Source organism: Dermochelys coriacea, chromosome 1 (assembly GCF_009764565.3).
Source record: "Dermochelys coriacea isolate rDerCor1 chromosome 1, rDerCor1.pri.v4, whole genome shotgun sequence".
In the NCBI taxonomy this organism is placed as follows: domain Eukaryota; kingdom Metazoa; phylum Chordata; order Testudines; family Dermochelyidae; genus Dermochelys; species Dermochelys coriacea.
Genome location: NC_050068.2, coordinates 330,168,677 through 330,192,413, shown reverse-complemented (window position 1 = coordinate 330,192,413; position 23,737 = coordinate 330,168,677). Strand labels below are relative to the sequence as shown.

General features: G+C 38.3%; 1 protein-coding gene across 30 annotated transcripts in view; it reads left to right on the top strand.

Moving 5' to 3' along the window:
* MAGI2 (membrane associated guanylate kinase, WW and PDZ domain containing 2) overlaps positions 1 to 23,737 on the top strand; it is a 1,173,000-nt gene that overhangs the window by 1,034,432 nt on the left and 114,831 nt on the right. For 20 of the 30 annotated variants that reach the window (XM_038415335.2, XM_043497794.1, XM_043497686.1 and 17 more), the window contains 2 exons: positions 12,839 to 12,870; positions 19,514 to 19,703. In XM_038415335.2, the coding sequence (XP_038271263.1) occupies positions 12,839 to 12,870; positions 19,514 to 19,703 (222 nt within the window). The remainder of the gene's footprint in view (positions 1 to 12,838; positions 12,871 to 19,513; positions 19,704 to 23,737) is intronic. The other 10 variants (XM_043497696.1, XM_043497771.1, XM_043497728.1 and 7 more) reach the window with 1 other exon arrangement.

Genomic DNA, 23,737 nt, shown 5'->3' with positions numbered 1-23,737 from the left:
ACTTTGTCAATAGTACCTCATTAAATTCAATGAAGGAAAATATATAAAAGGGAGTCAAATTAATAAATTATTCTGATTTGATTTTGAAGTTAAGTAATGTTGGTTTCTTTCTCTAGTTCAAAACCAGCTTGTTACTATCCTTTTAATTTTTCACCTTAAAAAGCTCATAAGCTTTCTTCATATTTGAAGAAAGCAGGCTGTATTTCAGCAAAGTTATTAATAATTTTTGTTGTGAATAGTTTTTAGCATTTTCTGTTCCCATTGATGTCAACAGCACTGATTTCAGTGGGAGCTGGACTGGGCATCATGGACCTGATCCAGAAAAGGAATGACGTATGTCTTTAGCTTAACTTTCAGCATGTGAAAAGTCCATTGAAGCCAATGAGACTACTCATAGCTTTAAAATAAAGTACACACTTAAATGTTTTGCAGACCTGCAGCCTATATATGTGTGAGCAGGCTACTCACTACTGATTGGCTGGAGCCAAGAAAAACCGTAACAATAAATCTATAAAAATCTAGAAAAAGTTCTCAAATGATTTCAAATAGACATTCAAGAAAACTGAAATCTGTTCATATTTGTAAATTATATGAGTGGAAAATTAACCTACATTCTCTCAAGAGTGGATAGCCCTCCTCCTATCGATCCTCAGAGCCAATATAACACTCTAACCTCTGCAGGAAGGGCTCAGATTTTTCCAGCATATCAGTACTGGATCTTGTGCCAAACTGGAAATTAGACAGTAACCTGATATACATGGAAAAATATTCACAACATTGTTACTAAATTAAATATTCAAATGAATAATATGACTAATACTGGTTTCAGAGTAGCAGCCGTGTTAGTCACCTTCTATGGTGACAAGCAAGGTAGGCTATTTCCAGCAGTTAACAAGAATATCTGAGGAAACTAGAGACAAACACCTACAAGATCTCTATCATGCATTCCTACAACTACAATACCCACCTGCTGAAGTGAAGAAACAGATTGACAGAGCCAGAAGTGTACCCAGAAGTCACCTACTACAGGACAGGCCCAACAAAGAAAATAACAGAACGCCACTAGCCATCACCTTCAGCCCCCAACTAAAACCTCTCCAATGCATCATCAAGGATTTTCAACCTATCCTGAAGGACGACCCATCACTCTCACAGATCTTGGGAGACAGGCCAGTCCTTGCTTACAGACAGCCCCCCAATCTGAAGCTAATACTCACCAGCAACCACACACCACACAACAGAACCACTAACCCAGAAACCTATCCTTGCAACAAAGCCCGTTGCCAACTCTGTCCACATATCTATTCAGGGGATACCATCATCGGGCCTAATCACATCAGCCACACTATCACAGGCTCGTTCACCTGCGCATCTACCAATGTGATATATGCCATCATGTGCCAGCAATGCCCCTCTGCCATGTACATTGGCCAAACTGGACAGTCTCTACGTAAAAGAATGAATGGACACAAATCAGACGTCAAGAATTATAACATTCAAAAACCAGTTGGAGAACACTTCAATCTCTCTGGTCACTCGATTACAGACCTAAGAGTGGCTATCCTTCAACAAAAAAGCACCACACAGCCCCTGCTGTGGCTGCCATTTCTAATGTCCCTGCAAGATACATAACCTGCACATACCCATGTGTCTATGAAAAGCATGGATGATTTAGGTCCAGTCCTGCAAGGTGCTGACTGAGCTCGCTCATCCACTGTGGACTTCATTAGGAGTTGTAGGCACTTAGTTCCTGACAAGATTGGGCTGTGACAGAGACAGGTATATAATAATACAGGGCTGCTAAAAGTCAACAGGTGATTGTATCAAATAAATGCACTCCTGGCCCTCCAAGAGGTGAAGAAAAGGAGTATCTTGAAATTAGAGGCATATGAAGTGACGACCAATGGTGTTTTGCAATGGAAATATATTGTTGTATTTATTATTAATTAATTATTATTGTTGACTATTTATTTATTTATATTACTATGATGAGCTGATTGTTTAAAATCAGAACCAGGAACATAAAAGCATGGGGACAGCATAGGACTAGAGGCTTGACTTGGGTGGGAAAGGGAATGTTTGGGCAGACTGGAGAGAGGTGACTGGAGAGCGATTTTGACAGGTAGGAGGGATACAAGTTGTGTGTGTGTGTGTATGTAATTGAGGTAGTGAGAGAAGAATGGGCTGGGATTTACATGTCACTACCTAGCCCTGTACACTATGACTCTCCCTTTGCACTCATCCCCACCTGCATCTTCAATGTAGAGCTCACAAACGAGGGCAAATGAGTGAACAGATCACTGAATGGTGCCCTCTTGTTTTTCCCCACAGTTTCATAAGATGTGGGTTTGTGTGGAAGATGTGGAAGAATTTTAGGGCCCCATGTATGAACAGTTTATGCCCTATCTGGGCCTTATTTTAAATATAAAATATTTGGAATATGCCTTGATATTTGTCAAAGCAACATGCCCAGCATATAAAGTGAGATTTCTCTAATGTGTGTAGAAACTGAGGAAGCTGAAAGGGAATTAGATTCTAAACACGTGAAAGAGCAAGTACACAAACATAGTCATGCACAGTTTCTGAGCATTGGGCAAAGCTGAAAACAGAGTGGAGCATTTCTGAAAAGTAAAATCAGCCATTAGCAGGTCTAATCGAAAGAGTCAGACACTTCCACAGCAGATACATAAAGCTTTTCCTTAAAGTGGTAAAGTTCATGGGCATTCTAAAGTGGCAGCATTGCCAGCTAGTTAAGTCAGCGAACTGGGACTGAGGAGACTGAGGCTAAATCCACAAATGGGACTTGGGCTCAGCATTGCAATGTGTAGCTTCAGGTGGCTTGCTGCCTAGTATAAGTCACAGCCCCGAAGTCAGCAGTCAGGCTCCCGATACAATGCATGAGGAAAGTTAGGTGTCGAAGAATGGGATTCACAAAAGCCAACATCCTGAGTTTGGAGCTGCCTAAGCTAGCTAGTAGGAAATGTCAACGAGGATGCAGCAGCACCCCCGTATGCCTTAGAGCCTATTGGTTAGGTCACTCACCTGGGATGTGGAAGAGCAGGTCTCAGAGCCCCACTCTGCCTAATTCAGAGGAGTGACTTGAACCCAAGTCTTAACCACTGGACTATGGAGTGGGGCTCTCTTAGGCCTTGTCTACACAGCAAGTAAACTCTTTGGGGCAGGGATTATCTCTCATTATGTGTTCATATAGTGCCTTGTATAAAAGCGCGCCTGTAATACCATTACTAATAATAGTGAAATATTTTTACAACATTGGAATATTTTTGTTTCCCTTCTTTCCCTACACACTAACCATAAGTAAGAAATGGCTGGTGCCTTCTCATTTATTTCTCTATTTTCATTGGTTAAGTGTATTTTTTTGTTCAATGCAAAGAATGTGGTGTTGATTGATTGGCTGATTGCTCGAGGTGTTTTGCAAGATCTCTTGGGGGGTGTTTGTTGCCTCAGAGAATCTTATAAGATCAGTCCAAGAAACGCCATCATTTCCATTTCTATCTCTTGGGATGTTATGATCAAAAGATTGCAAGGCCCCAGATGCCAAAGATCCAGAGAGTAATCCTTTGCCTGAGCATGTGAACCAGCATTAGCAACAGAGATGTTGCAGCATTAATTTCTCTTTTGATAACAGAAGGGAACAAAGCAGCAAGGAATTCTGCTGGATAAATTCCTTTCTGCAACAGCGTAAATTTGGACTGTTTTCTTCTATCATGCCCAGAAAAAAGCTTCTGACCTTTTTTAAAGGACAATAGAGTTTACAATGCATGGGCCAAATTCTGAGGCCTGAGCTTTTTATGAATAAGGGCCTGATCCTGCAAATTATTACTACTTGGCATAGTGCTTACTAACATAAGATGTAACCAGTTGAGAAGATGAAACTAAACCCTGTAGTATTTGCAGAATTAGACCCTAAATTAAAACTGAGTAAGGACCTCAGGATTTGACCCTATATAGCTGCATTGCTATCTTCTATAATCAAAGACAAAAGCCTAAGTCCTATTTCTTTATGTCTTTTTAAATTTTTGGGCAACATATCTCACTAAAAATATACCTACCTGGCTACTTCTACAATCTGGAGAGAAATTTGCATCTGCATAAGAAACATTTTGCTAAATATTTTCTTTAATTTTCATCTGAGAAAAGAGAAGAAGAGAACAATACTCTGTCAAAAATGAACCAAAAATTGTTCTATAACATCAGTGCTGTACAGAGGGCCACTAATCCATTCCTGGTGACTTGGTAAGCAGCTGTTGACTTTTAGCACAAAAAATGTATTTGTTTTGCAGTAGGGAATATTTTTAATCTTTTTTTCTCAGTTTCTGCTCCATTGAATCATGGGACACTGTCATACTAAATGCTATTGAATGCTCATTCTAATTGCTCTACACCATATTTGCTCAGAAAATATACTGCTTCATATTCAGAGGGAGCTGGTCTTTAGTGATTATTTTTAACAAATTTCATAAACTCCTTTAAACCACTCATTGATAAGCAGTTCACAAAACAATGAGATCCAAATAAAATGAATGGTAGTGTGTTCATTTGAATGTCAATGAACTCATTACCATGCCAGCTTCTGACTTAATTACCAATGGCTGAATTCTTGCTGGCAAACATAAGCCAATCAGACTGCCTTCAGCAAAAGTGAGACCTTGTAAATGAGTAGGGCTGTAACTACAGATTCTTGCTTGCATTTGGAGATTTTCAGATGCATCTAACTTACGCTGAAGGTCAATGGGAATGTGGCACATTAATGCCATTTATGTCTCGGAACAGCTCCTCCTTTATCTTTAAATATTTTCAGTGCCTGGAAATTATTGATAAAAATGTTGCCTGAAAACAGTTGGTCAACAGGACTTCAGGACTTGCACAAACCATACTCCTATGCTAAGAAAATGATCACTGATTTAAGGCTCAATCATGCACTCATTTAGAACAATGGTAAAGCTTCCCTGGGGGGAGAATCAGATGCTAAATTTACCAAGTTATTCCTTGGCCTCCAAATCATCTCTGAGAATCCTCCATTTTAACAGCTTTGCACTCCACTCTAATAATTTAGGAGCCATCAAACTTGAAACCAAGAAATACTGGATGGGACTTCAGGCAGAGCTCAGGCCACTCCTGAATCAGTCGTGGGAGAGGTGAGCAACAGGAAATACTCCCTTACTATTGGAGCTAAACACCTGACTGATTTTCCACCTTGCTCATTCATTTACACCGACATAAAGTGAGTGCTATGTGGATGTAAAAGTACAGAGTTGTATTTCACACTCACTTTACACAGGTGTGAATGGCTTTACAGGCAAAAAGCAGTGGAGAATCTGACCCGAGTGCTATTTCCATAGCATTCTCTGAACCCTGCTGACACTGATGAACAATGGACCAGTAATGAAGCATGAGACAAAGACCACCACAAGACCATCAGGAGAAGCAGCTATTGATCATGTTTGTATTGCTGCAAGTCACTTGCTGGGAATACTGTAATTAGTAACTTTGGTGTGTGTTGAAGGAGTTTTTTGAAAAAAGAGGAGGAAAATCTTTGTTATTAATCTGACCCTGCATATGATATAAATGGTGCACTGCAACGAGCCACAGTCTTGATATTCCATCAGGCAAAACACATCAGGCATCACACCTACTACTCACTGTGCCACTGATGTCTGGCATACTGCCAGTGGAGTTATCTCTAGTCAAAACACATTGGGTCCAGTCAAACATAATTCCCCATTCAAATCATCCCACATTTGAGCTTCATTGACTTCAACCCACCATCTCAGGTGATATCCTCACCAAAGACCACTCATGGTCAACAAGCAAAGACATTCCAGATTGCCTTTGCATTCCTACCAAAAGGGATCCTCCACGGCATAGCACCATCATTCTAAAGGAAGACTGGCTAGGCTTGAAGAGCTACCAGTCTTCTTCCAGCTACTCTTAATTCCCAGGTAAATAACTTTATTGTTGTTGCTAGTATGAGATTTTGATTATTCTTTAAAGCTATTTGGAAGGGAAGGGCCTTTGAATTTTGTCATTTTCCATGTATAATAATATATTTTGTTAGAACTGTAGAAACTACTAGTGAATACCATTCAGTATAGTCATCTTACATTTTAAACATCTCTTGGTAATTTCAAACTCCCTCTCATAATTTTATGTTCAAATAGTTACTTCTATCTACTTTCTTTGTCTCCATTTAAACATTTATTTATTACAGTATATGAATTAATCAAATTTGCTTATTCTCCTTGCTGGGTTTTTGTTTTTCTGAAAGGAAAAGATATTTGAAGGTTAATTGAGTTAATGTTTATTCTTTTTATATGATGCAATACTTTCTCTCTCTCTCTCTGCAATATTTTTGTAACTTTAGCTGAAGGACATTTTTGCTACTCTTTGTATAAAACAACAATAGATTAAAATCTGTGCATCCAATCCATAGTTGCCTAGTCCAAATTAACAAAAGATAATTGCATAGAATTTGGAGTCCAGTTGCATGTGCATGGTAGGAAACTGTTCCCGCATGCTGCTAATTCAAGTGTATGAAGAGCCTGATTTTAAGAGAAGCTAAACACCCATGATTCCACTTGAAGTCAGTGGGAGCTGTAAGTACTCAGCCCTCTGAAAATCAGGCCCAGAATAGTCAATTACCAAATATCTGAAGTATCCATATTTTCAATCAGGGAGGGAAATGTCAAAAAATCTAATGCAAAAGTAAATAAAAATGGTGACTTGTCTGGAAAAGAAAACTTTTGTTTGAGTTAAGTGAACTAACATCACATGAACTTTGAAGAGATGTATATGGAGTCAACTGATACTCTGGAAAGCGCTGATCAACCATCTGTTCATCTGCTACCAAACATTCATGTGAAAAGGTCTGTGTAGTGCTTGGGACAGATTGGCACAGGAAGCCATATGCAGAGAGGCATTTATATGACAAAAAGGCAAGAAACCCAGCACAAGCTAATGGACAAAAACAATGCTATTATCATCAATGTGTCGAGTGCTGTGGAATGAAGATGATGTAACTTAAACATTCCCTGCTTTATTTGGGAGGGTCTTGTCTTTGAGACATTAAAGTTCTTTCCTTCAGCCTACTGTTACCCAGTCAGTTGTGGAAATTTATTAACTATTTATGTCCTCCAGTTTAATTATATGAATAGGTCTTTCACAAAGACCAATGAAAGCCACACCAGTGTCGAAAAGACCTTGCTCCTTGACACAGTAGTAGATTAGACTTTCTGAGGAATGAATAAAGGTTTTTTTTAGAAATTGTTTTCTCTCGTGTTTAAAAAAGAATAATGGAGACCGAAAGGAACCAGAATGGGTACCATAGCATCATACTCATAACCATATCCATAACCAACAAAGTTGATGTCCAATTTCATGGCAGAACTGGCAGCAAGTTACATGGACAGCAGCATATTACTGGGATTATGTACAGTGTGAGAGGACCTTCACTGAAAAAGAAACTGAAATAGGATGCAATCTTGCAAACACTGCGAAGCCTATTGGTGAGATTACTTCTAAGAAATTAAATTGTTCTCAGTCATTACAGACCAATGTGTAAAACGTACAATCCATAAGCAAATTTTCTTATGAATGACCTAATTAAAATGTACATTAAACAATACAGTAAAATAAAAATAAGTGTAACATGATTTGATTTTTGTTATAGGATATCTCCATCAAAAAAGGAGAAACATAAGAGACTGAAGCTGGAATTTGCCTTTGTCTCCAAAAAGAAAAAATATCCATAAAGGTGTACAGTTTCCCAGATAGATTTTTAGTCTCAAGTTTCTATTGTATTATTGGGATTCTCCACTGCAGTTAAATCTCAGAAGTGGTTCAGATCTGATTTTTAGACATGTTTAGAGAAGGCCTATTTTGAAAGGGATAGTGGGAGACACAAAAGGAGACCTGTCAAAAATCTGTAAAATTCCAACTTTTTGTCAATGCATTATGAGATAATTCTCTCTGAATTTTTAAAGCGTTTTTGCACACGTTCTAAAATCACTCATCTTATTTATTAATATGTTGTGGCTTGTCTAGATAAAACCAAAAAGGGGAGAACTTTACAATGGTTTTGAATGTCAGTTGTTAATAGTTTAACCCAACTTGCATTGATCACTGTTTTAAAATATCATCATTTTCCCAAAGTTACCATTGAATGGCAAAAGATAGCACATTTATTTCCCTGAGCTTAGAATATCATAATCACTGTACTTGGTGAACATGTTATTTGATTTTCTTTCCAATTAGTTTGTGATCTAGTAGTTCTGGCTATTCTTTATCAGAGGTATCTGATCCTGGTCTCCATCATGACAATTGTAATTCAGGTTTTGGGACTGCTTTTAACAAAAGTGTCAATAATTGAATGCAAGAGAAATGGGATTCTTCTGGAAATGAATCCATAATCTTGCACTGGGAGCCTGTTACTAGTGGGAATAGTTATCAAGCCATCCTGACCCTAGATGTCAGGTCAGTAGAAAGATAATCAAGTCAGTGGGTGTGGAGCAGGAAAAGCCACCAATGAGAACACACAGGCCTACCCAAATGTTTTGCTTTTTTCAGACAGCCCTGATTTTCCGTTGGCTTTTATAGTCTCATCTTCCAAAAGCACTTATATTCCCAGTTGTCAATGGTTTTCCCACCTTAGGTGGGAGTGGCTGCACATTAGTTTTATGAACTCTCACCCAAAATTGGCGTCTAGTTAGACATAAGTTTGTTAGAAGGTCAAACCAGACTGCAGTTCCTGAAGGCTGCAAGGATCTTTGATCTGAGAAAAGTTTCATTCCTGTCTCTAGATCACTGTTGGACTTATGCCAGGGTCTGCTAGGGCTAAGCCCTGCTTGTTCAAGAAAGGGTCCCAATATCTCTTGTGATGAAAGTTCACAACATTAAATGAAACAGCACAGGTAATTCAAGAAGGAGTGTAGTACTATGATGGGAGATCAAGCTAAATGAGAGCGCACAGGTCCCTCCACCCCAACAATAGTTCTGGCTGCTGGACTCCAACCTTGCTGAGTATGTAGAAGATTATACATTGGGTACAGCAGCATTCCTTCAGATTAATGTGACGTGTCCTATGCCATCAGGTAAACTCATGTGGCAAACTCATACAATTTGCAGATAATTATTCTGCAGAGCACACTTAAAAAAGTAATCTATGGGTCAGATCCTCAGATATATTTCATGAGCACAAAAGCAAAGGTCTGCTACCAATGGTCTCCAGGGATCAAGACAACAGCCAAAGATCTGTGGATTGTAAAGAGCTATGGCCACACCACCTGTTCCAGCAGCAGGGAAGCTATGTTGCTAGAGCTGGTATGCGGATTCTATGCCACCACAGGATCCACTTTATATTGAGGTGAGATTCCTGGGCCTGGATTTTCTAGCTGTATCAGACTTTACTGGCTTTGTGGCACATAATGGCTGCACTGACGTCAGGGTAGGGTCTTAAAATTCTACAGAAACACAGCAGTGAAACTGTATCATACAGACTGGACCATGAGTCATTACATTTTTTATACCACTCTGTGAAGCTTTTCATACATATTCTATAAGCAGTTACGCAGGCCATTCAAAAATCTGCAAGTGCCCACATATTTGAACTGGAAGCATTGCTCATGTGTATTTAAACACCAGTTGCAAATTCGGCTGATGCTCAGTCCACATTTAGCATCCACAGGTGTCAACAAAGAGACAACACATAAAAGGCATCTTTTATGTTTTCTTTGTTTAAGACAAGGGAAAAATTAGAATTGCCAAAAGGTACGTGGAAAAGAAGAATGTGGGAATTTCAATCCTGGACCAGACTCAGGGTCCACCTAGTCAAATGTCCTGTCTCCAATAGTGGCCAACACCAGATGCTTCAGAAGAAGGTACAAGAAAAATCTGATTAGGATATGTGGGATGATCCGCCCCCCACATTAGGTCTCCTAATTCTCAATAGTTAGAGACTGGTTTACACTGTGAAGCATGAGGTTTAATATCTCATCCAACGTCTATTAGCATTAACTGTTACAATACTGCTTATTATCTATATAAATGCTCAGTCACTTTTTGACTTTTGCTAGGTTTTTTGCCTCAATGACATCCTATGGCAATGCATTCCATCACTTAATTAGGTATTGTGTGAATAAGTATTTCCTTTTATTGGTTTTGAATGAGGACCTTGGCATTTGTGAAGGCTAACGGCATTTTGGGCTGTATAAGTAGGGGCATTGCCAGCGATCGAGGGACGTGATCGTTCCTCTCTATTCGACATTGGTGAGGCCTCATCTGGAGTACTGTGTCCAGTTTTGGGCCCCAAACTACAAGAGGGATGTGGAAAAATTGGAAAGTGTCCAGTGGAGGGCAACAAAAATGATTAGGGAACTGGAACACATGACTTATGAGGAGAGGCTGAGGGAACTGGGATTGTTTAGTCTGCAGAAGAGAAGAATGAGGGGTGGGGTTGATAGCTGCTTTCAACTACCTGATAGGGGGTTCCAAAGAGGATGGATCTAGACTGTTCTCAGTGGTAGCAGATGACAGAACAAGGAGGTTTAGGTTGGATATTAGGAAAATCTTTTTCACTAGGAGGGTGGAATGGGTTACCTAGGGAGGTGGTAGAATCTTCTTCCTTTGAGGTTTTTAAGGTCTGGCTTGACAAAGCCCTGGCTGGGATGATTTAATTGGGGATTGGTCCTGCTTTGAGCAGGAGGTTGGACTAGATGACCTCCTGAGGTCCCTTCCAACCCTGATATTCTATGATTCTATGATTTGTACGTTGCAGTCTATGCAACAAGTCTCCATGCTAAGTTTAAGTGCAAATGTTTTTAGTTTTGATTGAATGTTTGGTTTTTTTAAAAAAAACACCTCTGTTTGTTGTATTTGTCATTTATTTTTGTCAATAAATACTTGTATGTATTTTTATTATATGTTTACTTGAGGGAGGGCAGCTCAAATGCACTTTTGGTCAGAAAATTGACTATGGACAGTAAATTTCTATGAGGTGAGTTTTGCCTTTTTTTGAATAGCTGTAATTTTCATTGAAGACAATTCATGGGTATTGCACTAGTGCAAATGATGGTAGAATGTTACCTTTCTAGATATTTCCAGAACATCTAATCACCAGTAACTAGGTATAAGATACCTGGCACATCTTGCTCAACAGATCTTCTTGTGTATTCCAAGTCTCATCTTAGCTTTCTGATGAAAATTTACTACCTTTGGCTCCTGTCTGCCATGCAGAGCAGCAACAAGCAAGAAAGAGTGAGCTGGATTCTGTTCTGGCATATACATCATCTAAAGAATTGCTAAACTTCAGTTACAGCATCTTTAATACTGGAGCTGATGTGGGAACCAGAACTATACAATTTGTCTTTCGTATCTCAGCTTCAGTTTACGGGGTGGGGGGAGCTTTTTTGTTTGTAAACTCAGCATCTTTTATATGAAAGCTATAGACAACCAGTAAACATGACACACACACACCCCATCTTTTCGGAATCTTACTTTACAAATAACAGTTGCCATACAGTCAATGGCTTTCTGCCCCAAATTCAAGAATTTCTTCGCTCCAAATTTTATCACATCTATGGGCTGTTGAAATGACTCAATGACCACAGAATCCTAGGGGCCTTGACTATCATGTTCAGATGTAACTCCTATTGTATTTTGTTTATGGATACATTTCCCTGAGGGTCTATTATTTTAATTCAGTTTAGCTGTTTCCTTGGTGCTCTTTAGAGAGAGAGAAATATTTAATCATAATATCATCATCATAATTCATTATTTGGAGAACATTTTCTGAAGGGCAAAGGCCCAGTCTCTCTTTGAGTGACCTCAGTTTGAGCCTGTATTTTTCCCGCCACAAAATGAATTGTGCCTCTTACTACCTGATTTTAGTTCGTAAGCATGGAGTTAGAGATGTATGTACTCAGATTTACAACCACAAGCAAATTACAGGTACAATTTTTTTGGATGAAAATTGAGCCTGCAAAAGGAAGGTTACCCTTTTGAAAATGTGTCCATCTATTCTTTTAAATTCTGTTTTTTTACCTGATTTATGTATTCATTTTGTAGCTAAAATTCTTTTGCACATGGTGCTGCATACAAAGCAATTATCAATGTTTTCAACATACATTTTAGGTGATCTAGTTTTCTGACAAGGACATGTCAGGTTTTAAATATTGGTAAGCAGAAGTCATAATGACTCATTAAGTTGAGTCAGACACCAATAACCAGGAAAATAAATAATTTGATTAAAAGAAGCTGTAGTATCTGACCAGCAGCTTTTATTTCTGTAGGGGGAGGAACAAAATAAAACAAAAAAAACAATAATTAACTTGTGGAGTTGTATTTTTGTGACCCATATTGATTAAATAGTACTTTTTCTTCAATGTTTCTTTATACTTGCAAATTGAAACCAGTCTTTGCTTATTAGGCTTTATTTTAACAAAAATTTTGAATTGCTACTTTACTATGTTTGATTCTTTGAAATAGATGATTTGGAGCTTTATCTGACGCTGACTGAAGCCATTAGGAGTCTTTCCGTTCCCTTAAATGGGCACTGGATAGAAGTTTTATCCATTTCAGCCTGCTACCTTTGAAGACAATGGCTGGACTCCTTTAGACTTCACTTGCCTTTATTTAGATAGAAATTAGATCCTTCAGGATGCATCTCCTCTGACCATGTGTATGTAATCCTCATGAATGCTACTATAAATTGCAGGCCTACATCAAAAGGGAAGAATAGACCCCAAAGTGCCTGTACCATTATATATTTCATAGTAAAGTGATATGACAGAAAGATTCACTAATATTTTTTTCTTTATTTCAGGTTTCTTTTCTCCATGGAAAACTCCAAAGCCTGTAAGTTCTCTTTCAAAATTACATTTGTTTGAATTCATATGATTACTATCATTATAAAGCAAATTTCTTCAGGATTTTATCTGACTTATATGCCATAAATAACATTACATTTACATTTCTCCACTATATGGTTGACTTTAATGCCCTGTAAAATAAATAAATAACTAATAGATCATGAAATTTAACCCCTCATTATATACCATATTCTATTTTTATTTTTAAATGAATTCTTTCAAATGAAAATGTCAGTACCAAACACATTTCATTAACAGATCTGCATCAGTTTTCCCCTTCAAAAACCTCTTTCCCCCCCACACACACACATTTTTAAGAAAAGCAGAATCTTATGAATTTGTACATGAGTAATACTAATTATTAGGATTATAAGATATGAGGTTACTTAAGGCATCATATAGGCAATAAAAATTCATCCTTCTAATGAACATCTAAGGATGTTTTGAGAATATGTGCGAGAGTGAATTTGTCTTCCAGTGCCAGCATTTATGTAATGGGATTACTGTGAAACTATGAAAAAAGATTGCAAACATTGTATTTATTATATTGATCCCCAGTTTTCCTACTATATAATTTTGTTATAGCTGTGTCAGCATTCCCAATATCAAAATATTTTAAACCACTATTTTTGCCTATTTCTGTAGTCTGTCTAGCTTGTCTATTTAGACCATAAGGTCTTCAGGGCAGTGACTGTTTCTCACTGTGTGTTGTGACAGGGTCAGGCCAGATGGCTACAAAAGAGTGGTCGAAGGTAGATACATTAGTTCCAGGTTAAGCAGGTCCCTTTTTCCTGGGTAAAATAACAGGGACTATTCCAGAACACTCAGGAACTTTCTAGAACTAATTAAGGCAGGCAGACTAATTAGGACACCTGTAGCCAATTGGGAAGCTGCTAGAATTAATTAAGGCTAATCAGGACACCTGGTTTAAAAAGGCTCTCACTCCAGTTAGTGAGGTACGTGCAAGGAGCTGAGAGTGAGAGGACATGCTGCTGGAGGACTGAGGAGTACAAACGCTATCTGGCATCAGGAGGAAGGTCCTGTGGTGAGAATAAAGAAGGTGTTGGGAGGAGGCCATGGGGAAGTAGCCCAGGGAGTTGCAGCTGTCGCACAGCTGTTCCAGGAGCCACTGTAGATGCACAGCTGCAATCCATAGGGTCCTGGGCTGGAACCCAGAGTAGAGGGCGGGCCCGGGTTCCCCCCAAACCTCCTTCTCCCCATCTCCCCAACTCCCTACTAGATACCAGAGGAGTTGATCTGGACTGTGGGTTCCACCAGAGGGGAAGGTCTCTGGCCTGTTCCCCGATCCACTAGGTGGATCAGCAGAGACTGTGGGAATTGTTCTTCCTTTTCCCCATGTTGGCCAGTGATGAGGCTAACTGAGTGAATGGCAGATCTGAGCCACGAAAGTGGCCAAACTGAGGACTGCCATGAACCTCTGAGGTGAGCAAATCCTCCGATAAGCATAGGACCCACCAAGGCAGAGGAGGAACTTTGTCACAATGTGTAATATTGCATAGCAAACTGGGCCCTTGATCCCTGGTTTGGGGCCTCTAAGTGCTATTGCAATACAAATAATAAAATAATAATTTTAATATACTTTCAAGCATTGGTAGGTTGGTCATCTGTTCTGTTTTTCATTTTTGTCACTGTTCATCTGATGACCTGTGAGGCTAGATCATGGCACATTGAACAGCTCCTGAAATAACCTCTGGAGTCTGTGAAACATCATTAGGAGTGAGGTGAAGATTTGATGCTACTCCATCAGATTGTTTCAATTTGTGATGATTTCAATGTATTGTGATAAAAATTGGATGCAATGTGCTGGCCTGAATCACACTATGTTGTGACATGAGTTTGTCCATTGATCTAAATAACATAAGTGACAAATATAGTCTGGATTAAAACATATTACACAAGTTCTTTTAGGAGTAAATGTTGTAGGAGGCAGGAAATTTTAAAAATTAAAAAAAAACATTTCAATGTTTTCAGAATTCATAAGTGTACAGTGTGCTTAAAAGTGAATTAAAGCTATATTTAGAAAGAGCTGTTGGGAAGTGAGAGACTAGTTGCAGCATCTTGAACTTGGTGTAGTGCAGGAATATGAAGTGCAAGTGTCTCCACATAGTTCTGCATAGTTTACATTTCAACCATCTGATGGGACAAACTCCAGCCGCAGTAGGTTGGTCAGGGCTGTTCTGGAACATTTTTTAGGGCATCTTTTCTAGATTGAAGTGGGTTGTACTGTCAGTGAATAGAGCATCTGAGCCAATCAGGATATTGCTGAACTACAGTGTCACCCTAAATCAACGCAGCATGACCAAAATCTTAACCCATTCACGTTTAGGTTCATGACTATGTCTTCCATCAATGTCCATCACTTGTCACTTTCACTGTTCCCCCATTGCTACAGGATTTATTGGATTAGATTGTCAAAGGTTGCATGGGAATTCATTTAAAGTGAACAAGCAATTACGCACACTCTCTCGGCCAGCAAGACCATTTCAGGGTAAAGCTGAGACAACTGAAGGACTTGCTGGCTGCAGATTTGCTTTCAGAGTGACCAGTTGCCAGGCTAATGAATTTGATCTGCCCAGCCAGAGCTCTGTTAGCCAGGGTGTTTCACAATAAATCCTGTAGACCTTCATGGCTACTATAGGAGTGCAGAGAGAATAGCTCACCAACCATACTTTGAGCTGAAAAGCAATCCCTTACTCAATCTGTTTCCACAATTCCACCACAAGGAGTTGGGCTTATAGGGGGCCTTTTTTATACCCTGCTTTTAGATCAATTTTATTTCTATTCATTTTCTCATTTTGAAAGATAGTTCTTTGTTTCTCTGGTTCTTTCAAAGAGATTATAAAAATAAGAATGCAATTAGGTTTAATATTTTTTTAGCTAGCTAGTTAGATACCTAGCTAGATAAATTCCTAAGTATCTTTCTGTTTCATAATGATAAGTTGTTTCATTTCACTAGTTTCTTTCCTCAGTGAGGGCAGAACTGAATTTAGTGCTCCATTGATCAGGATTCAGACCATTATTTTGCCTGATCACAAAGCACTTGTATTAACTGAGGTACCTGTCTGTCATCTTTTCTACACTGGCTTTGTCTCTTTCGTCATTTTTCCTACAATTTTCAGGTTTTGTCTTTACTAATCTTTGAAGTTGGACATTCTTGACAAAAGGCAGCTGCATTTCTCTGTGATTCAGAAAGCTGAAATGCTGTGGACAGCTCTTCCTTGACCTGAATGACTGGGCATGGTAGTCATTTCAAACAGCTTCCTTTCAGCTTAATGAAGTTTTTAATCAGTTTCCTACAGTGAGCCTCATATGGGCCTCTTCACAAAGCACTTAGGTGCGTTATCTTTAGTGTTGGTGGTAAATTTTCCATTGAAACTGTTTTATTACAGAAAACAGTGGGTTTTGACTAAACATATTTTTTAGTGAAAAGAGTCTGCTTTCCACAGAAATTTTTGTTTTTTTTTGTCAAAAAAAGAATGCTCAAAACCCAAAACATTTTCAGTTGTCAAATGAAAACTGAAATATTTCAATTTAGATATAACACTGTTGTGCCTCATGGAATTTGTAGTTTTTGTTGCTTAGTTTCCCCATTTTACTCATGGGCTCAGCTCTCCAATTGGATTACATCTACCATGATACACGATTGCCAGACATTCCCATAATGCACCACCTCCGTTCACTAAAATAGTACACCATGGTGCCTCATGAGAGATGAAATCCAGCCCAGTTTATAGAAGAGAATGGAAGCATGAGGCATCCAAATGACAACTGTCATGAGACACACCAGTAGTATTTCCAATCAAACAATTTCAGTTTTTGGGGAAAAAAATTCAAAATCTTTTTTTTTGTCGTTGTCGTTTTCATCAACATTTTTCACAGGGGAAAAATGCCCTTTTCTGACCAGCACAAATTATCTCTGATATTTTGGCTGGCTAGCTTCTGGATAGGAGCCAGCTGCCTTCATATTTGTTGAACCCACCTTTGCAAAAGGAGAGACTGACTCCTTTCTAGATGGAACAGAAGAGAGACATAGAACTGAGTATCCAAGTTAGGAATACATGAAATTTCTTGAATTGCTGCTTGAAATAATATGCCTTGCTGAAACATAGTATTATGGAATTTAGAGAGTTCGTAACAGTATGTTGACTCATGACTTTCAGTACAAATTTAACTATGTAGCCACTACATATAAGGGATCAGGTCCTCAAAAGGTATAAAACATTGTAGCTCCATCTGGCCCAAGATTTATGTCCTGTCTATTTTGAAGACCACATTTCTGTGGAAATACTAGCTCAGGAGTTTGATATCAGCTGATACACTCCAGCTGATGATCACTATATGTATTTATTTGGAGAGTGCTCTTGACTCTGAAACTTTACTCCGCACACTGTTGCTAAGAAAGAGTCTGATTTTGTCGATCTTCAGGATATATTGCAAAGCGTACCTGCTAAACCAGGGTGTAGGTTGAGGGTGGAGGTTGAAAGAAGGGGTGGAGTCAGTGTTCGTAGATTAGACTCATTGTATAACTCTAGTAATCTGCCTTTATTGCCATTTGCAGTAAGGGATTGCTGGCACAGCTTCAGTCCCTAGCAGAGTACATGGAGTGGCACTACTTTGATGGTTCCTTTTCAGGATTTGTCTTCATTAGACATTTTTTTACTTGTATTAATTGATTGTCAGTTAACTTAAGTCAGCTCACATGTTTGTACATGCTAGCCTGGGCACTTAACAAATGCTCGCTCCATGCTTGTGGTGTATCTAGACTAGCACATACAAATGTGTTACCTAACAACTTCATCGGGCATCGCAGAATTAAATTTTTGGTTCTTTATAATTTCAATGGATAATATCAATCTTTATTTTTTTAGCATTTTTAAATATTGTTGATTTACATTTTCACAGTTGAGGGAATTATGGGGGGTATCAGACAATAGTTATTTATTGACAATAGATGCTGAGTATAAAAATGTTAAAGCTTTATAATTGTTAAAACACAAATTGTCAAAATCACATGTCAAAATATACAAAGTAAATAGCTTTAAACCAAACTCAAAATTTTCCATCAGCATTTTTCTTAGTTGGCCTATCTTTAAATTTCACTTATCACTGATGGAAATATTTTTTCATTAGTTTGTGTGTATGATGAAATCGACATTTGCCAATAAAAATTTAATCCTTCCAAGCCTAAACTTTACTAGTAATCAGTTGTTTCAAATAAAAACTCTAGTGCAGACATATCCTTAGAGATATCAGAAGGTAAAATCCAAATCCATTTCATCATATATTATCCCCACTCTTGTTCATTGTGTATTTGAGGCCTTGCCACTAGGAAGTGTCAGTGAGGAGCCCTGGACTCAGTGCCTTCAACATATGACACACTGTTGTGTATCTCCATCTTGTCTAAACTGTTTGGAGGAACTGAATAACCTACCCAGTGTGGTACTTGGATGAGAACTAACTCTCTCAAACTCTATCTAAATAAGACTGGATATGTTTTAGGTGGAAGGAAGAAACCAGAAGAAATGACAAGGATTATATCAAACCCCTGGATTGAGGGAGAATCCTCACTTTTCATTATTCATCTTTGAAATTTGAAGGTGTTATTAAAGCTTTCACTGCAACTGGATGTTCAAGTAATAGATGTGCCCAGACTACTCTTTTTCATTGGTCTTTGTCTAAAAAGATGCAACCCTTTTTGACAGTGCAGCTCTCCTTACAGTAATCCAAGCCTTTCTCATGTCTACTGTCATGCACTCTACATAAGTTTCACATTGGGATCAATCAGATAATTAGGTTCATGGAGAATGTGTCTGCTTGCCTGTTAAGAAGTGCTTCATGCTTAAGGCATTGCTTAAGATGTTGGTTTTAACTTATAAATCTTGGTGGGCCTAATTCAAAAATTCTTAGTCACACTGAGTGGCAGTTATCTACATGAGTAGCCTCACTGAAGCAAATGGGTCTCTGAGTAAGTGTCACTCAACCTGAGTAATATTGCAGAATGGTGTCCCAAATAGTGAGGGACTCAGCTGCCTGAGAGATCACCATTCTCTTTGTGTGACAAAGATGCAGCTGTCATTGGGTTAAGGGCCTCTGGTTTAAAATAGAGGGATTTGGTAGTAAGGAGCCTTTGGTGTGAAATCCTCTGATTTTGAAATTACTGCATTCCTATTTTGGTTGGACAGACTCAATTAGCCTTCAGGGAATACTGAAAAGCTCATCTGTTTCCCTGGGATTTCCTAGCAGGGTGGGAATGAGGCACAATCAGACATGGAAGGCTTTGTACATATGTGATGGGTATATTAAATAGTCAGGAAAGACGTGTTGTTGTTTTTTTAAATTGTAGCTGTTTCTTCATTTGTTGTGTATTGTGATATATCTATACACACCAAAATCTTGGAATAAGAACTTTTAATTTAATTTAAGTAACTTTAAAATAATATTTAGAGCTCCTTTCATCCCCAAAGATACCCAGAAGACTTTCTAACTTTACAAAATATATGTATATCTATCAGACTTGTAACTGAAGCCACTTTCTCTCGAGTGTTTGAAGTAGTTATGGTTTGTGAAAAAATATTTAATCTTTTATTTTCTGTATATATTTATTACAGATGATGGAGCGATGGGAGAATCAAGGCAGCCCTCAGACCAGTTTATCTGCTCCAGCTATACCACAGAGTATTCCCTTTCCACCCACCCTTCACAGGAGTTCATTTCCTGATTCAACAGAGGCCTTTGATCCAAGAAAACCCGACCCATATGAGCTATATGAGAAGTCAAGAGCTATTTATGAAAGTAGGCGTAAGTGAAAGCCCTGTTCACCCTGCTGAGCATTTAATAATTTTAAGCATTTGCCTATGAATGTGTCAAGGCTGACATATTTTACATAATTATATCTATTGTAGTTTAAAGCAACCCACATATGAAACCAATTATTGCATATTATTATTCAAACTCTACCTTGATACATTTATCCTAAAATTGTCTAAATTTTACACATTTACGCTTTGGCTTTCACACAAGTTTGTTTTCTTGCTATTACCCCTCCCCTGTTCTGAATTGTAAGTCCTCAAAGAAGAACAGTATACATCAAAGTATCTTCTTTGTCGTTATTTGACAAGGTGATGCATGTTTATCATTAAATTGTTCTGCTTATTCTTACCTTTAACATTGAAGTTTAAAAAGAAAACTTTTGATTGGTTGGTTTTACATATAGTAACTTTCTGCTTTATACTATACTTGCTGCTAAAAATCCACTAACCAGTAATACCTGAAGACTTATGGAAAACAAAACTATCTCCAAGATTCTCATCCTTATTTTCTTTTTTCATGTTCTTAAGGAATATATTGCATGTATTCCACATCAAGCAAAAGATGTTTTTATCCCATCTATATTTGCTCCCATAACCTTTTAGATAAAAATTGTATACTGTATGTAAAAAAGAGCTCTTAAATTAAGAAAAAAATTTAAATATTATATGCTATTCTTCACGTTTTTTGTTCTTATAGTCATATCTTATGCTTGTATATAGCACCTTTCACTTTGAAGGCTCTCAAACTAATGTATAAATTATGTGCAAAATATTGCACTAAATTACACTGGCATAGATCCAGATTAACTCCCTTGCCATCAGTTTGGCCCTGTGTATTGGAGATGGTCCTAAGCAACAAAGTTCAGATTCAGGAACAAACTTTTACAAAGTTTGGGAGTCCCTGATTTAGTTTACTTTCAGAACCACCTCTACTATATATCACTAAAATAAGGGAATTGTTTCAATCACTATTGATATAAAGCCACTCTGAAGTGAAATGTGATAACTTAGTAAATACTCATGAAATCTGAGTTCAGAACATTACATATAAATATCTGAAGGAGCAGAAAGAGAAAGAGAGAATTTAAATTATGTCATTATCTAATGATTGTGTCAAAGTACCCTGAAGTAGCCCTGTCTCCATCTAAAATCAGTGATCTGGAAATAAGATGTGCATTTTTCAATCGTGCAGCATAATTATACACAAGGATAATCTGCACTAAATTCCTTACCCTTCCTCCCCAAATTCAATGACCGACTCTCTCCATTCTTTGGCACTGTGTTACTTTGTCACCATTCTTCCATCATCCAGGCCCATGACCTGGGAGTTATCTTTGACAATTCTCTCTTCACTGATGTACACACCCAGGCTGTGCTCAAATCTTGCTACCTCTTGCATAATAACTTCTCTAAGAGCCAACTTCATCTTTCTGTCCACAGAGCTGAAACTCTTGTATAGACCCTTGATTACTGAAACCGTCTCCTCTCTGGCCTTTCTTATGCCCACATCACACCCGTACACTCCATTCAAAATGCTGCTGCCAAAATCATTTCCCTCACCAATCATTCTGTATGTTTTATCCAGATGCCTTCTCTGGCTACCCCTTTTCCAATGTATCAGGTTCAACCCTTCAAGGCGTTTCACATCTCTGCCCTTCCCTTATCCTCTGTTCTTGTCTCTTACCACACCACCCACCATCCCCTTCACTCAGCCAAGGATGTTAGCTTTGACTGCTCCCTACCCTACTCCTCCCAGTACCATCATTGCACTTTCTTCCACATAGCTCCATATGCTCAGTACAAATTTCTGAAGTGATCCATAAAGCCACTACTCTCTCTTCCACCAAATTCTTCCTCTGTGTAATCTGTTTCTTCTGTGCCACATCCAAAAAACTGGCCAATTAGTAATGGATAGTTTATGGATAGTTGGGTATAGTTGAGTTGAGTATTTATTACACAAAATGACAAACAGTGGGCATGATAAACATGTAATGGAGTGGTGAGTTGCCTCAGTGTATAGAAAATTATACATAGTTTGATTGTGTCTTTCTCCTCTCCACTCTTTGAGTGAGATTTTTCACCCAGCTATGGCCCTTTTTGTGATTCTACAGCCGGTGAAGAATTTCTCAAGTACAGGCCTTGCATAGGACCATATTTGGATATCCTGTGCACTTTCTCATGCAAGCCCTGGCATATAGGCCTGTAGCACTTTGTGCATTCTTAGTAACCCATCAGTAACCTGGGAGTTTGAAGCCACTTTTGTCCCCACTTCCCCAGCATTGCAAGAGAAGCAGCACAGAATCTCACCCTTTGTATTTTGCTTGTCTTCGTAGGCCAGTTTCAAAAATGGGTGCCTAAGGTTGGGCTCTCAAGTTCATATATAGGCACCTAAATAACTTGCCTGGATTTCAGAAGTGCCGAATATCCAGCGTTATATGGATTTGAGAATTTAATTTAATTTTAGGCATTCATTTTTGAAACTTTTGTCTTTAGATTATAAACTCTTTAGGGCAGGAACTGTGTGTTCCTGTGCATATGTGGTCAGAGCCTACCCTCTTGTGGCTGTTACTTCAATACTGATAATAAATATTAATTAATAATCCAATCTCTTTCGCTGTTCTGAAAAGTTATTCTCGATTGAACCTCCTGGCAGGAGTACTTGTTGAAATTGCACTTGAGCTTCTACCTACACTCGTGAGTAATACATACTGTATTTGAAAACTGTTTGAAAATGTGGATCAGTTTGATTGCAGTGTGGACTAAGCTAAGGAGATTTGAGAAAGAGTTAGTGGCGCCATATTTGAACAAAGTTTGCAAACAGTTTTTAAACATGACTCTCTCTCGGGGCTTTAGTGGGAAAAAAGAAAAGAAAAAGAATGTCAGTTCTGATATGTTATTCTCCAAAGTGCTGTCTTCTGAGGAAGACTCTAAAGAGATGTGAAAGTAAAAAGGGAGTGCCCATCATTACCAAGTATTTTTGGTAACTCCGCATTGCTGCTCAAAATATATTTGACTTGAAGTTCCATTTTAAGGAGAGAGCAGCCATTTGCAAATAATTGCTCCCCATATGTGTAGTTTCTATAATAAATGAAGTATTTTAGCAGAGCCCTGCACTTTCAATTCAGCAGAGCCCGAGCAGCCTCTTGAGGTGAAGCCATCATGACAAAAGCTGAAAAGTGCAGACTATAAACTGATTACTTGGCAACACTGAAAAAAATACAGTGAAAATCAGGAAATACGTAAATGGACAGTATGAGATCTGCTTTCATCTTAGGTTCCAATATGAAGAGCTCCATATTTTTGGAGCTAAATAATAGTGGAGGCAAATATCAGGATCAATTCATATTCAGCCCTGAACATGACTCAAATATGAATACAATCCAAAGTCAAGTATAAACATCGGGGTAGGGCATTTGTCCCCAAATAGATGATTTTATACCAAGAACAAGCTTTTCTCATCCATCACAAAAAAATCTTCTGACCCACATACATTCATGGGTGACAGTCCTTAGACTAGATTTCTAGCTCTCATTGCTCACTACTCCTTCTGCTCTGCAAGTGATTCTAATCTACCATGTTCAGTAGCACATGCCATGCCAGTGTTGTTCTTATCTGAGAAAGGGATAACAATCCTGGGTAGACTTTCTTGAACATATTTGTTTAAATGTTTGGTTTCACTTGAATTCTGCCTAATGGCAATTGGAAATTATAGATAATTGTAGATAGAGACATAGAAGTCATGAACCAAAACTGAACCCAAGATGAGGCAAGCAGAGCAAGGCTACGATAACTGTACTTCTCAGTTTGCTGGAGGCATCCTGGTGTTTCATGCACCCCTGGAACAAGATATATTGAAACCAGTGTTTTCCCAAGTTTTAATTGATTCTTCTTGGCTTATGTCATCCTTCACATTTTTTTATTTAACGCTTGAGAGCTGAAAGCATGTGCATATTCCCCAATCCTAATAATGGAAAATTTCTTCCTCCCACAGTCTTACCCCCACAACCTTAAATCATTCTTCTG